General features: G+C 48.1%; 1 protein-coding gene across 4 annotated transcripts in view; it reads left to right on the top strand.

Moving 5' to 3' along the window:
- Positions 1-14,544, top strand: part of Mylk3 (myosin light chain kinase 3) — a 55,542-nt gene that overhangs the window by 29,072 nt on the left and 11,926 nt on the right. For all 4 annotated transcript variants that reach the window (XM_075976768.1, XM_075976767.1, XM_075976769.1 and 1 more), the window contains exons 5-9: positions 1,431-1,536; positions 2,009-2,102; positions 3,908-4,017; positions 7,072-7,213; positions 9,770-9,840. In XM_075976768.1, coding sequence (XP_075832883.1) covers positions 1,431-1,536; positions 2,009-2,102; positions 3,908-4,017; positions 7,072-7,213; positions 9,770-9,840 — 523 coding nt within the window. The remainder of the gene's footprint in view (positions 1-1,430; positions 1,537-2,008; positions 2,103-3,907; positions 4,018-7,071; positions 7,214-9,769; positions 9,841-14,544) is intronic.

The raw sequence follows: 14,544 nt of genomic DNA, 5'->3' as shown, positions 1-14,544 counted from the left end.
CATCCATTGCTATGTGATGAGTTTGAGGTCAACCTAGATTATATGTTCTCCCCTCAGAGATGGGGTGGAGAAGAAAAATGAAGAAAAGACACTCACTGATATGTGTAAGACACAGTGAGCCATTCCCACCGCCATTTGCAATAGCGCGGAAGTGTTGAGAATGACCCACTTGTCTAACCAGATGGGGAGCAGGCATCTCTGTGTTCTTCTGTTATGAAGAACTTCAGCACCAATGGTTTGGGAGTCTCCCACCTGGTGGGAGAATTGTCTGTGGAGCACCCTCTGCACTCAGGGAGCACGCAGGATCGTGGAGCACTTTCTGCACTCAGGGAGCATGCAGGATCGTGGAGCACTTTCTGCACTCAGGGAGCATGCAGGATCGTGGAGCACTTTCTGCACTCAGGGAGCACGCAGGATCGTGGAACAGTCTCTGCACTCAGGGAGCATGCAGGATCGTGGAGCACTTTCTGCACTCAGGGAGCATGCAGGATCGTGGAGCACTTTCTGCACTCAGGGAGCATGCAGGATCGTGGAGCACTTTCTGCACTCAGGGAGCATGCAGGATCGTGGAGCACTTTCTGCACTCAGGGAGCACGCAGTATGCTCCCAGGACAAGTGTGAACAGACGATGACCCAGCCATTTGTGCAGAAAACGCTTTGTAGTATCATGACTGTTGCATGTTTTCCTTTTCTTTAAAATATAATTTCACATGATATTTCTAGGTATTCATATTAACCAATTAAAATGAAATCGTAGGGCCATTTTCATCTGGTAAAGGCATTTGTTGCCAAGCCCTGAGTTCAGTTCCTGGGACCCATATGGTGAAAACTGAACCAACTCCTGAAAATGATCCTTTGACCTCCACATGTATATGACATGGTGTGTACACACACACACACACACACACACACACACACACACACAGAGTAATAAAATTAAAAAGAAAAAAACCCCGCAATCCTAAATGCCTGTCTTCTGAGTTTCCAAGTGCTGGCTGCCCTTTGCTTCCCTTCTAGATCTACTATCCCTCCTCACCAGCCCATGCCCTAGGAGAAGCTCCCCACAGGCTCCCCCCACGGGCTCTCTTGCCCTCTGGGATCTAGTTGAGACCAGCTATCAGGGGGCCAAGGCTGAGGGTGAGAATGGTGTGCTTGTTTTTCTAGCAGTCTCCCCTTTATGCTCCCCTGACTGTCTCCCATAGTTTCGTTGCCTTTGAACACAGCCGCCTCATGAAAATCCGCTCACTGATGCAGTGAGCTCGGCTCTCTCTCCTGACAAATGGGGCTGACTCTAGAGTCAGGGCTCCCACATGCTGGGAGTGTAAGAAGGGCGGTGGTCTTGACATCTGGTTATCCAGGTGACGCTTAGTGGGTTTAGGAGGGGAGACGACTGGTTGGAGACTCATGGGTGCTTTGTCGTCTCTCTACAGACGACAGTGCAGCACCCCCAGCCCCCTTTGAACACCGGGTAGTGAATGTCAAGGACACCTCGGTCTCAGCAGGCTACACAGTGTCCCAACATGAAGTCTTGGGAGGGTAAGTACAGCATCCGCCTGGGTGAGGGGCAGGGACTGGAACACAGAGGCTGACGGCATAGAGAAAAACCGGGGTCTCCCTGGGGTACAGGCGACTGCACACATGAGGGAGGAGGGGTGTAGGAGGCCCTCAAAACAGGACACGGGAAACAACACTCCTGAGGTAGCAGGGGTGACAGGAGGGGCTGTGTCAGGGGGCCGGTAGGATGGGAGTGAGTACGGTGTATTCCCACGTGCAGAATAGCCCGTGGCAAGGTCAGGTTTCCCCTTCGACTGTAGAGTGGATTGCAGGACTGTGGGTGGTGAAGAAGTGATTTTCTCGACTCAGGGTTAGCCCAGGGTGAGTGATGACTAAGACAACAGCCTGTGCTGTAGGACAGCCCACATGAGGTGTGTGAGGAGAGGAACGGCGGACCTTGTGAGTTGGTGAGGTCTGCATGTTCTCCTCTTACCGTGTCCCTCTGCCTCTGTAGGGGCCGGTTTGGCCAGGTGCACAGGTGTACAGAGAGGTCCACAGGCCTTGCACTCGCGGCCAAGATCATCAAAGTGAAGAGCATCAAAGACCGGGTAAGACATCTGCCCCAGGCCAGCCAGATCCTTCTAGCCGAGACCTAGAATCTTTCGTTTCCTAGTACCTGCTCCAGCCCCCTCTGTGCCAAGTAGGAAGCATGGTGTACTCCCTTCCTCTCTTCCTGGACTCACACTGCTCACTGAGTCACCCACGTTCTTACTCCAGACCCCATTTCTGTGGATAGCCTGGCACGGCTCTTCCAACATGCTTGCAGGACCTTGGGCACCAAGGGCTTTTCCTTCTGGGGCCTCCGGTCTATGAGAAGAGCGGGTGTCTGTGAGATGATGAGCGGGTGTCTGTGAGACGAGCGGATGTCTGTGAGGTGAGCGGATGTCTGTGAGGTGAGCGGATGTCTGTGAGGTGAGCGGATGTCTGTGAGGTGAGCGGATGTCTGTGAGGTGAGCAGGTGTCTGAGATGATTGGGTGTCTGTGAGGTGATGATTGGGTGTCTGTGAGGTGAGCGGGTGTCTGTGAGGTGATGATTGGGTGTCTGTGAGGTGAGCGGGTGTCTGTGAGGTGAGCGGGTGTCTGTGAGGTGAGCGGATGTCTGTGAGGTGAGCGGGTGTCTGTGAGGTTATGAGTGGGTGTCAGTGAGGTGATGAGCGGGTGTCTGTGAGGCAAGCGGGTGTCAGTGAGGTGATGAGCGGGTGTCTGTGAGGCAAGCGGGTGTCTGTGAGGTGAGCGGATGTCTGTGAGGTGAGCGGATGTCTGTGAGGTGAGCGGATGTCTGTGAGGTGAGCAGGTGTCTGAGATGATTGGGTGTCTGTGAGGTGATGATTGGGTGTCTGTGAGGTGATGATTGGGTGTCTGTGAGACGAGCGGGTGTCTGTGAGACGAGCGGGTGTCTGTGAGATGATGAGCGGGTGTCTATGAGGTGAGCGGGTGTCTGTGAGGTGAGCGGATGTCTGTGAGGTGAGCGGGTGTCTGTGAGATTATTGGGTGTCTGTGAGGTGATGAGCGGGTGTCTGTGAGGTGAGCGGATGTCTGTGAGGTGAGCAGGTGTCTGAGATGATTGGGTGTCTGTGAGGTGATGAGCGGGTGTCTGTGAGGTGAGCGGTGTCTGTGAGATGATTGGATGTCTGTGAGGTGAGCGGGTGTCTGTGAGGTGATGAGCGGGTGTCTGTGAGACGAGCGGGTGTCTGTGAGACGAGCGGGTGTCTGTGAGATGATGAGCAGGTGTCTATGAGGTGAGTGGGTGTCTGTGAGATGATTGGATGTCTGTGAGGTGAGCGGGTGTCTGTGAGATGATTGGGTGTCTGTGAGGTGATGAGCGGGTGTCTGTGAGGTGAGCAGGTGTCTGTGAGGTGAGTGGGTGTCTGAGATGAGCGGGTGTCTGTGAGATAATGAGCGGGTGTCTATGAGGTGAGGGGGTGTCTGTGAGACAAACAGGTATCTATGAGGTGATGAGCGGGTGTCTGTGAGGCGAGCAGGTGTCTGAGATGAGCGGGTGTCTGTGAGGTGATGACTGGTGGGTGGAATCAAGGTTCTTTCTGTTATAGGAACACAGTTTTGGTGATGGGTCAAGGAGAGCTGGTGTGTCAGCAGCATAAGATGCATGTGCATGCATGTGTGTGTGTGTGCGTATGAATGTGTGAGAGTATATATGTAGGAATGTGTGTATGTGTGTGCGTGAGTGAATGTGTATATGCATGACTGTGTGCATGTGAGTGTGTGATTGTATGTGAGTGTGTGTGTGTGTGTGTGCATTTGGGCCTGCCCACCTGCATACATCTTGGGAGATACAAGTGGCTTCTCTTCCTAATCTATTTTCTTGAAAACCAATTTTCTCTGGTCCCACCAGGAGGATGTCAAGAATGAGATCAACATCATGAACCAGCTGAGCCATGTGAACTTGATCCAACTCTATGACGCTTTTGAGAGCAAGAACAGCTTCACCCTGATCATGGAGTAGTGAGTATCTCAGAAGTGGTGGCTTCCTTCCGGGCCTCGCGGCAGGGACTGAGAGCCTTCAGTCTAGGCAAGCTCCCCTCTCTGCTCTCACAGGCACCCCCAGAGGCTGCCACATGCCCTGGTTCTGTGCTTTGAACCCGAGAGTGGAAGTTGGAGGACAAAGTTCTTTTGTCTCAAACCAGTGGCCAGCATGTCTGGTCTAATCTGCAGACATTATGCCAGTTTGGCCTAAACAACTTTTAGTGATTTTGTATGATAGATTAATGGTTGGAAATTGGAAAATATAGACAGAAATTGGAAAATCTTTCTATCCAGCTTTCATGAAAATATAAAGAATATAGTTACATTGGAACCAAACCTATATCTGTAGAGGTGTACAGCAGCTCTGTCTGTGTGGGGGTACTACAGCTCTCTCTCTGTGTGTGGGGGTACTACAGCTCTGTCTGTGTGGGGGTGTACTACAGCTCTGTCTGTGTGTGGGTGTACTACAGCTCTGTCTGTGTGTGGGTGTACTACAGCTCTGTCTGTGTGTGGGTGTACTACAGCTCTGTCTGTGTGTGGGTGTACTACAGCTCTGTCTGTGTGTGGGGGTACTACAGCTCTCTCTCTGTGTGTGGGTGTACTACAGCTCTGTCTGTGTGGGTGTACTACAGCTCTCTCTGTGTGTGTGGGTGTACTACAGCTCTCTGTGTGTGGGTGTACTACAGCTCTGTCTGTGTGGGTGTACTACAGCTCTCTGTGTGTGGGTGTACTACAGCTCTGTCTGTGTGTGGGGGTACTACAGCTCTGTCTGTGTGTGTGGGTGTACTACAGCTCTGTCTGTGTGTGGGTGTACTACAGCTCTGTCTGTGTGGGGGTACTACAGCTCTCTCTGTGTGGGTGTACAGCTCTCTCTCTGTGTGTGGGGGTACTACAGCTCTGTCTGTGTGGGGGTGTACTACAGCTCTCTCTGTGTGTGGGTGTACTACAGCTCTGTCTGTGTGGGGGTACTACAGCTCTCTCTGTGTGTGTGGGTGTACAGCAGCTCTGTCTGTGTGTGGGTGTACAGCAGCTCTGTCTGTGTGTGGGTGTACTACAGCTCTGTCTGTGTGTGTGGGTGTACTACAGCTCTGTCTGTGTGTGTGGGTGTACTACAGCTCTGTCTGTGTGTGTGGGTACTACAGCTCTGTCTGTGTGTGGGTGTACAGCAGCTCTGTCTGTGTGTGGGTGTACAGCAGCTCTGTCTGTGTGTGGGTGTACAGCAGCTCTGTCTGTGTGTGGGTGTACAGCAGCTCTGTCTGTGTGTGTGGGTGTACTACTGCTCTGTCTGTGTGTGGGTGTACTACAGCTCTGTCTGTGTGTGTGGGTGTACTACAGCTCTGTCTGTGTGTGGGTGTACTACAGCTCTGTCTGTGTGGGGGTACTACAGCTCTCTCTGTGTGTGTGGGTGTACAGCAGCTCTGTCTGTGTGTGGGTGTACAGCAGCTCTGTCTGTGTGTGGGTGTACTACAGCTCTGTCTGTGTGTGTGGGTGTACTACAGCTCTGTCTGTGTGTGTGGGTGTACTACAGCTCTGTCTGTGTGTGTGGGTACTACAGCTCTGTCTGTGTGTGGGTGTACAGCAGCTCTGTCTGTGTGTGGGTGTACTACTGCTCTGTCTGTGTGTGGGTGTACAGCAGCTCTGTCTGTGTGTGGGTGTACAGCAGCTCTGTCTGTGTGTGTGGGTGTACTACTGCTCTGTCTGTGTGTGGGTGTACTACAGCTCTGTCTGTGTGTGTGGGTGTACTACAGCTCTGTCTGTGTGTGGGTGTACTACAGCTCTGTGTGTGGGGTGTACTACAGCTCTGTCTGTGTGTGGGTGTACAGCAGCTCTGTCTGTGTGTGGGTGTACTACAGCTCTGTCTGTGTGTGGGTGTACTACAGCTCTGTCTGTGTGTGGGGGGGTACTACAGCTCTGTCTGTGTGTGGGTGTACAGCAGCTCTGTCTGTGTGTGGGTGTACTACAGCTCTGTCTGTGTGTGGGTGTACTACAGCTCTGTCTGTGTGTGTGGGTGTACTACTGCTCTGTCTGTGTGTGGGTGTACTACAGCTCTCTGTGTGTGTGGGTGTACTACAGCTCTGTCTATGTGTGGGTGTACTACAGCTCTGTCTGTGTGTGGGTGTACTACAGCTCTGTCTGTGTGTGTGGGTGTACTACTGCTCTGTCTGTGTGTGGGTGTACTACAGCTCTCTGTGTGTGTGGGTGTACTACAGCTCTGTCTATGTGTGGGTGTACTACAGCTCTGTCTGTGTGTGGGTGTACTACAGCTCTGTCTGTGTGTGGGTGTACAGCAGCTCTGTCTGTGTGTGGGGGGGTACTACAGCTCTGTCTGTGTGTGGGTGTACAGCAGCTCTGTCTGTGTGGGGGGTACTACAGCTCTGTCTGTGTGTGGGTATACTACAGTTCTGTCTGTGTGTGGGTGTACTACAGCTCTGTCTGTGTGTGGCTGTACTACAGCTCTCTCTGTGTGTGGGTGTACTACAGCTCTGTCTGTGTGGGGGTGTACTACAGCTCTCTCTGTGTGTGTGGGTGTACTACAGCTCTGTCTGTGTGGGGGTGTACTACAGCTCTCTCTGTGTGTGTGGGTGTACTGCAACTCTCTCCGTGTGGGGGTGTATTGTAGATCACTGTGTGCAGTGGTGTGCTACAGCTCACTCTGTGTGTCAAGGTATACTGCAACTCATGGTCCTTAACTCTTGACTATCTTTTCTCTGCCTCCCAAGGACTGGGATCACTGCTGGGGGTCACCATGACAGGCTTCACTTGGGTTTCTTGTCATGTGGGTGCATCTGGCACTCCCAAGCAGCTGAATTTGCAGCCCTAATTTAGATATCCAGGTTCTAGGCAAACCTCCTGTGGGGAATATGCCAGAACAAAGGACCCAACCAAACCCCATGTAGCAGTATCAGGAGCCTTTGTAAGCCACCTTGGGCATTCCGCGGGCTATACCCGACTTCTGCACACTTAGGCTGGCTGCTCTCAGGCCCTCTGAGAGCTTCGCTCGGTTTGACACCTGCTTCTACTTTTCTCCGGCAGTGTGGATGGAGGTGAACTCTTTGACCGGATCACGGATGAGAAGTACCACCTGACTGAACTGGACGTGGTCCTGTTCACAAGGCAGATCTGCGAGGGTGTGCATTACCTGCACCAGCACTATATCCTGCACCTGGACCTCAAGGTCAGTGCTGGGCCTTGGCAGGCGCCTTCTGAGCATCCGCACCCAGCTCACTGGGGTCTCTGGGGCTTCCCCTCCTGGCTCTGCCATTTACTAGTTCTGGTATCTGCAACAGACCTGTTATTTTGCCTCTATTCTTTTTTTAATATTTATTTATTATATATACAACATTCTGCCTCCATGTATGCCCACATGCCAGAGGAGGGCGTCAGACCTCTTTACAGATGGTTGTGAGCCACCATGTGGTTGCTGGGAATTGAACTCAGGACCTTTGGAAGAGCAGGCAATGCTCTTAATCGCTGAGCTATCTCTCCAGCCCCTGCCTCTATTCTTGTATGTGACATGTAGACAATTGTGCCTCTTTAAGTGTTGTTTGAGTATTAAATAATACAGTAGCCTTTTTCTTTAGTAATGTCTTAAAATTAATATTATTTTTTTTAGTCTGGAGATATGACTCAGCAGTTAAAAGCACTTGCTGCTCCTCTCAAGGATCTGAGTTCAGTTCTCAGCATCTATACTGGGTAGCTCACAACTATCTATAACTCTAACTCCAGGGGGTTTGCTACCCTCCTTTGGTTTCCACAGACACCCAAAAAACATGGCATGCGCTCATATAGACACGTCCACATAAATAAAAATAAATCTTTAAAATTCTTTTTTTTAACAACCTCAAGGGGTGGGCCTGTGAGATGGCTTGACAGAAATGTCGCCAAGCTTGATGACCTGAGTTTGACCCCTGGGTTCTACACAGCTCAGATCCCAGTGCCCGTGTAAGGAGCATTATGGGGGGGGGGGGTCCTGCCTCTGCGATCCCTCCAGAGACAGAAAACATGGGGCCTGAGCTCAGATCCCACTGCCTGTGTGAAGAGCATAATTGGGGGGGGGGGGTCCTGCATCTGTGATCCCACTAGAGACAGAGATTCTGGGGCCAGACAGTTTACCCAATAGGAGATCTCCAGGTTCAGTGAAAAACCCTATCTCAGAAATAAGGCGCATGCCTCTAGTCCCAGCACTTGGAGGCAGAGGTAGGTGGCTCTCTGTGAGTTCGAGGCCAGCCTGGTCTACAGGAACTAGTTTCAGAATGGGCTCCAAAGCTACGGAGAAACCCTGTCTCAAAAAACAAAAGCAAAAAACGGTGAAGAGTAGGTAGGGGACACTCAATGTTTTCCTCCAGTCATTACACATACAATCACGCACGCTTACACACAGATATGTACATCCATGCATACATCACACATACATACTTACATGCATTACACACACAGTTTTAAAGGGGATATACACTTGTGGTAACAAATATGGGCAATATAAAAGTGTGTAAAATACATTTTTCCCAACTAGTTTTCATGAAGGGAGGACTTCTTCATGAGTGACTTAGCATCACACAGGAATATCTACAAAGGGGTCATAGGCTGCGTCCTTGTTTACATTTTGTGTGCGTGTGTGTAGTGTATAGCGTGTGTGCATGCATGCCCTCACAGGTGTACATATCCCATGATGCACGTGTGCCACAATGCGTTATGTAGAAGTCAGTGAGAAACTCATAGGAGTTGGTTCTGTCCTCCACCGTATAGTTTCCGGGTCAAAGCTGGTCATCAGGCTGGGCGGCATGCAACTTGACCGGGTGGGCCGTTTTAGTAGCTTGTATCTTATTTCTAAGCAACAATTGTAGACATCGTTTCTTTAGTTTAAAAGAGCCATCTGAAATTTCACTGAATGAACACATTATACTTTTCTCTGTCTCTTAGAAGAATCTCTGGCTGTCATGTGTGTTCAATCTCAGGCATATTTTCTGGCAGGTAGAGAGAACATATGGTCCTGCTGAGATTTCTTAGGCTATTCCCACAAGAGGGTGCCTTTCGATCACCCATTTCAGAAGGGGCTTGCATTTCTGTGACTCCCTTTCAGATGAGAAGCAGGGTGCTTGTACCTGCTGGGGTGCGGACCACTGTTTTTGCCCACCTTTCCTGACTGGCATCAGACTGTAAGGCAAGCACTCGGAAAGATATTGGGTAGGGCAGGGACCCGGCTTTGACTGCTACGAGAGCCAATTTCAAGGCTTTGGACCAGATGCCCTGCAGGATGAGCAATTGGGGGAAACCTGGGACTCTTATCTGCACTTCCGGGTCAAAAACTGGCCTTTGGGGAAAGAGTCCTCAAAGCTTGGAACTCTGATCTGAGATTTGGGTGGAGGAGCAGTTCTTTCGGGGGGAGGGGAGGTTTCCTATAGCTCTGTAGAAGAGAAACTGAGTTTCCTGAGGCAGTACAGTTGTGAGTTGTCCTACATGGGTGTGAGGTACTGAACTCAGATCCTCTGCAAGAGCAGCACAAGCTCTTAACCTCTAAGCCATTTCTCCAGCCCCCCATGGCACAACTGTTTCATTAGTGCGGCTCATTTATGTTTATTGTCTGTCTAGCCCCATATGACGACCCTAAGCCATTTACTTCCCTTAGATTCTGGGGAAACGAGAGCTATGGACAAATAAGTGTGGGAGCTGTAGGCTTCCTTAGCCAGGGGAAATAGGGATAAAATATCTTTCCCTTCCTTCTCTCTTCCAGCCAGAGAACATACTGTGTGTCAACCAGACAGGACATCAGATTAAGATCATCGACTTTGGGCTGGCTAGAAGGTAAGGCTCCTGATATGCTGACAAAATTCCTTCTTCAGTGGCACCTACAGCTCTCTGGAATGTCAGAGATCTAGCCATTCTTGAGTGTGGGGATGAATGCAAGAAAGTTCTCGCTTAGAGACTGGTGGCCTTTGGCTTGTCGTTAAGGCAGTGGGTTGTAGTACAGGCTCCATTTGTTCCGAAAAATCACGGAGTTAACTATACTTTGAACCACCTGTCTGAGCAGAGGGAAAGAGTTACAGGGGACTGCTGAACAGGGTTCAAGGCAGACTAACTTCCATCAGTTCTCCCTTCTGCCAGGGGCCATGCTAGGTAATCCATCCACCACCATCCTTGCACTCTGAGAAACCTCTAGTTTACATATGAAAACACATGTGTCACAGAATAGGGTGGTGCCCTGATAAGTGGATTTGGAGCCACTGAAGACTAGATTAGAATTTAGTGCAGTGGGAGGCTGGAGAGATGGCTCAGCACTTAAGAGCACTGGTTGCTCTTCTAAAGGAGCCGGGTTCGATTTCCAGCACCTGTATGGCAGTCCGTAACTGTCTGTAGTTCCAGGGGATCTAGCCTCCTCACACAGTCATACATACCTGGACATAAAAGATAAATAAATAAATCTTTGTTGGGTGGTGGTGGCACACACCTTTAATCCTAGCACTCGGGAGGCAGAGGCAGGAGGATCTATGTGAGTTTGAGGCCAGCCTGATCTACAGAGGGAGTTCCAGAACAGGCTCTGAAGCTATACAGAGAAACGCTATCTCAAAAAACAAAACAAAAAATCTTTAAAAAATTAAAAATAAGAACTTAGTACAGTGGTGACATAATGACATTCTTGCTCATCTGGAGATCACCCTCAGATCGTGAGGGCTAAATGGGTTCTTATTTGATGGTGCAAACTCTATCAGGTCCTCAAATTTCAGTGCATTAAGTGTATTGCATACAATTACAATTTTTGTTGCATTTATTTATGTGGGAGCAGGGAGGCACAGTGCAGGCTGCAGACGCTGTGTGGAGGTCAGAGGGCAGCCTCTAGGAGTTGGTTCTTTCCTCCCTACAAATGGGTCCTAGGAGCTGAGCTCAGGGCATCAGGCTTGGCAGCGAGCACATTTACCCACAGTATCTCACTGGCTCTTATGAATAATTGAAAAAAAATATTGATTTATTCTTATTTTATGTGTAAGGGTGTTTTGCCTGCATGTGTATCTGCACAGCATGTGTGGAATGCCCACAGAGGTCAGAAGATGTCAGATCCCTTGGAACTGGAGATACATATAGTTGTGAATCTCCATATGTGTGCTGGGAACTAAACCTAGGACCTCTGAAGGGGCAGTCAGTGCTATTAACCACCTAGTCATTTCTCTAGCCCTCCTTGTACATAATTTTTAAAATATCTTAAAGACCCTTAAAGTTCATAGAGCCTAATGTGGACACAGTTTTACTTCTCAGTCTTGACAGTTCCATGCCCATGACTGGCACAGCCGGCAGCATGGGGTCCCAGAAGAGGCTGCAGCAGACCCGTGGTGTTTAGGAAGACTTCCCACCAAACCTCCTGTCTCAACTGGGATGCTAACTAAAGTTGTATGCCCATCCTCCAAGCTTCTGTCCAATTTATTTCCTCCAAGAATGAGTCTTCTTTGGGAATCACATACTTTCTGCGTAGTTCCGAATATAGTAGCTGTCTTGCTTAGGGTTTCTTTTTTTGTGTGTGAAACTTTTTTTTTAAAAAAATATATGTTATTTATTGATTTTTAATGAACTTTACATTTTTCTCTGCTCCCCTCCCTGCCTCTCCCCTCCTCTTCAACCCTCTGCCAAGATCCCCATGCTCCCAATTTACTTCCAATTTCAATAGAAAAAGATCTTGTCTTTTTCTATTTCCCATGTAGATTAGATCCATGTATGTCTCTCTTAGAGTCCTTATTGTTGTCTAGGTTCTCTGGGATCGTGAATTGTAGGCTGGTTTTCTTTGCTTTGTGTTCAAAACCCACTTACGAGTGAGTACATATGATAATTGTCTTTCTGGATCTGGGTTACCTCACTCAAAATGATGTTTTCTAGCTCCATCCATTTGCCTGCAAATTTCAAGATATTGTTATTTTTTTCTGCTGTGTAGTACTCCATTGTACCACATTTTCCTTATACATTCTTCAGTTGAGGGACATTTAGGTTGTTTCCAGGTTCTGGCTATGACAAATAATGCAGCTATGAACATAGTTGAACACATGTCTTTGTGTCACAATTGAGCATCCTTTCAATATATACCCAAAAGTGGTATTACTGGGTCTTAAGGAAGGTTGTTTCCTAATTTTCTGAGAAATCGCCACACTGATATCCCAAATGGGCTGTACCAGCTTTCACTCTTACCAGCAATGTAAGAATTTACCCTTTACCCCATATCCTCTCTAGCATAAGTTGTCATCAGTGTTTTTGATCTTGGCCATTTTTACAGGTATAAGATGAAATTTCAGAGTTGTTTTGATTTGCATTTCTCTGATGACTAAGGATGTTGAACATTTCCTTAAGTGTCCTTCAGCCGTTTTAGATTCCTCTGTTGAGAGTTCTCTATTTAGGTCTGTACTCCATTTTTTATTGGATTGTGTGATCTTTTGGTGTCCAATTTCTTGAGCTTTTTGTATATTTTGATGATCAGACCTCTGTCTGATACGGGGTTAGTGAAGATCTTTTCCCATTCTGTAGGCTGTTTTTTTTTGTCTTGTTGACTGTGTCCTTTCTTTTACAGAAGATTTTCAGTTTCAGGAGGTCCCATTTATTAACTGTTTCTCTCAGTGTCTGTGCTACTGGGGTTTTATTTGGGAAGTGGTCTAATGTGCCAGTGTGTTCAAGTGTTCTTCCCACTTTTTCTTTTATGAGGCTCAGTGTGGCTGGCTTTATGTTGAGGTCTTTGATCCATTTAAACTTGAGTTTTATGCATGGTGATAGATATGGATCTATTTTCATTCTTCTATAGATAGATATGTTGATATCTAGTTATGCCAGCACCATTTGTTAAATATGCTTTCTTTTTTACATTTGATATTTTTTGCTTCTTTATCAAAAATCAGGTATTTTAAAGTGTGTGGATTAATATCCAAGTCTTTGATTTGGTTCCAATGGTCCTCCTGTGTGTTTTTATGTCAATACAAGGTTGTTTTTAGTACTGTAGCTCTGTAGTAGCATTTGAAGTCAGCGATTGTGATACCTCCAGAAATTCTTTTATAGTACAGTATTGTTTTGGCTATCCTGGGTTTTTTGCTTTTCCATATGAAGTTGAGTACCATTCTTTCGAGGTATTTGAAGAATTTTGCTGGGATTTTGATGGGCATTGCATTGAATCTGTAGGTTGCTTTTGGTAAGATTGTCATTTTTGCTATGCTAATTCTACCTACCCAAGAGCATGGGAGATCTTTCCACTTTCTGGTGTCTTCTTCAATTTATTTCTTCAAAGATTTAAAGTTTCTGTCATACAAGTCTTCCACTTGTTTGGTTAGAGTTACTCCAAGATATTTTATGCTATTTGTGGCTATTGTGAAGGGTGGTGTTTCTCTGGTTTCTTTCTCAGCCCATTTATCATCTGTGTAAAGGAGGGCTATTGATTTTTTGAGTTAATCTTGTATCCTGCTACATTACTGAAAGTGTCTATGAATTGTAGAAGTTCCTTGGTAGAATTGGCTGTTTATGTAAACTATCATATCATCAGCAAATAGTGAGAGTTTGACTTCTTCTTTTCCAATTTGTATCTCTTTGATCTCCTTTTGTTGTCTTATTGCTCTAGCTAGGACCTCAAGAACTATATTGAATAGATATGGAGGGAGTGAACAGCCTTGTCTTGTTCCTCGAAGGACCCAGATTCATGCCCAGACCCACAAGCAGTTTCTGGGTCTGGCCCACTGGCTTAGCAGTTGCTTCCCTGTACCTGCTCCTGTGGAGTTTGCTGTCTCAGGTCTGCTCTAGCCCAGGTTTCTGGCTCAGTCCTGCTCTTGTGAAGTTTGCTGCCTCAGGCCTGCTCTGGCCTAGGTTGCTGGCTCAGACCTGTTTTTGTAAATGTCCCTGGTTTGGACCCACTCCTGCAGAGGTCCTTGGCTTGGGGTTGGTTCTGCAAAGGTCTCTGGCTCCAATCTACTCCCTCGGAGGTCCCAGACTCAGGTGTTCCTCAACCCGCAGAGGCCCTAGCTCAGGCTTACTACCTCAGAGGTCCCAGACTGATGCCCAGACCTGAAGAGGTCCTGGTTCAGGTCTACTCCCTTGAAGGTCCCAGATTCATGCCTGGACCCACAGCAGTCTCTGGCTCTGGCCCACTGGCTCAGCAGTTGCTCCCTGCACCTGCTTCTGTGGAGCTTGCCATCTCAGGCCTGCTCTGGCCCAGGTCTCTGCCTCTTACTTAGGGTTTCTATTGCTGTGAAGAGACACTATGACCATGGCCGCTCTTATAAGGAAAATATTTAATTCAGGTGGCTTGCTTATAGTTTCAGAAGTTCAGTCCATTATCCTCATGGCACAGGCAGACACGGTGCTGGAGAAGTAGCCGAGAGTCCTGCATCTTGTATGCAACAGGAAACAATCTCTAAAGCCTCAAACTTGTTCTACAGTGAGGATGACCTTGACCTTTACGTCTTGATCTTCTGACTTCCACCTCTTTAGTGTTGGAATTATAGCCAGTGCCACTCATAGCTTTGTTTACCAGTTTGTTATTGAGACAAGGTCTTA

This window comes from Microtus pennsylvanicus, chromosome 6, assembly GCF_037038515.1.
Source record: "Microtus pennsylvanicus isolate mMicPen1 chromosome 6, mMicPen1.hap1, whole genome shotgun sequence".
In the NCBI taxonomy this organism is placed as follows: Eukaryota; Metazoa; Chordata; class Mammalia; order Rodentia; family Cricetidae; genus Microtus; species Microtus pennsylvanicus.
Note: the sequence above shows the minus strand (reverse complement) of the source record. Positions and strands in the feature narration are given on the sequence as shown.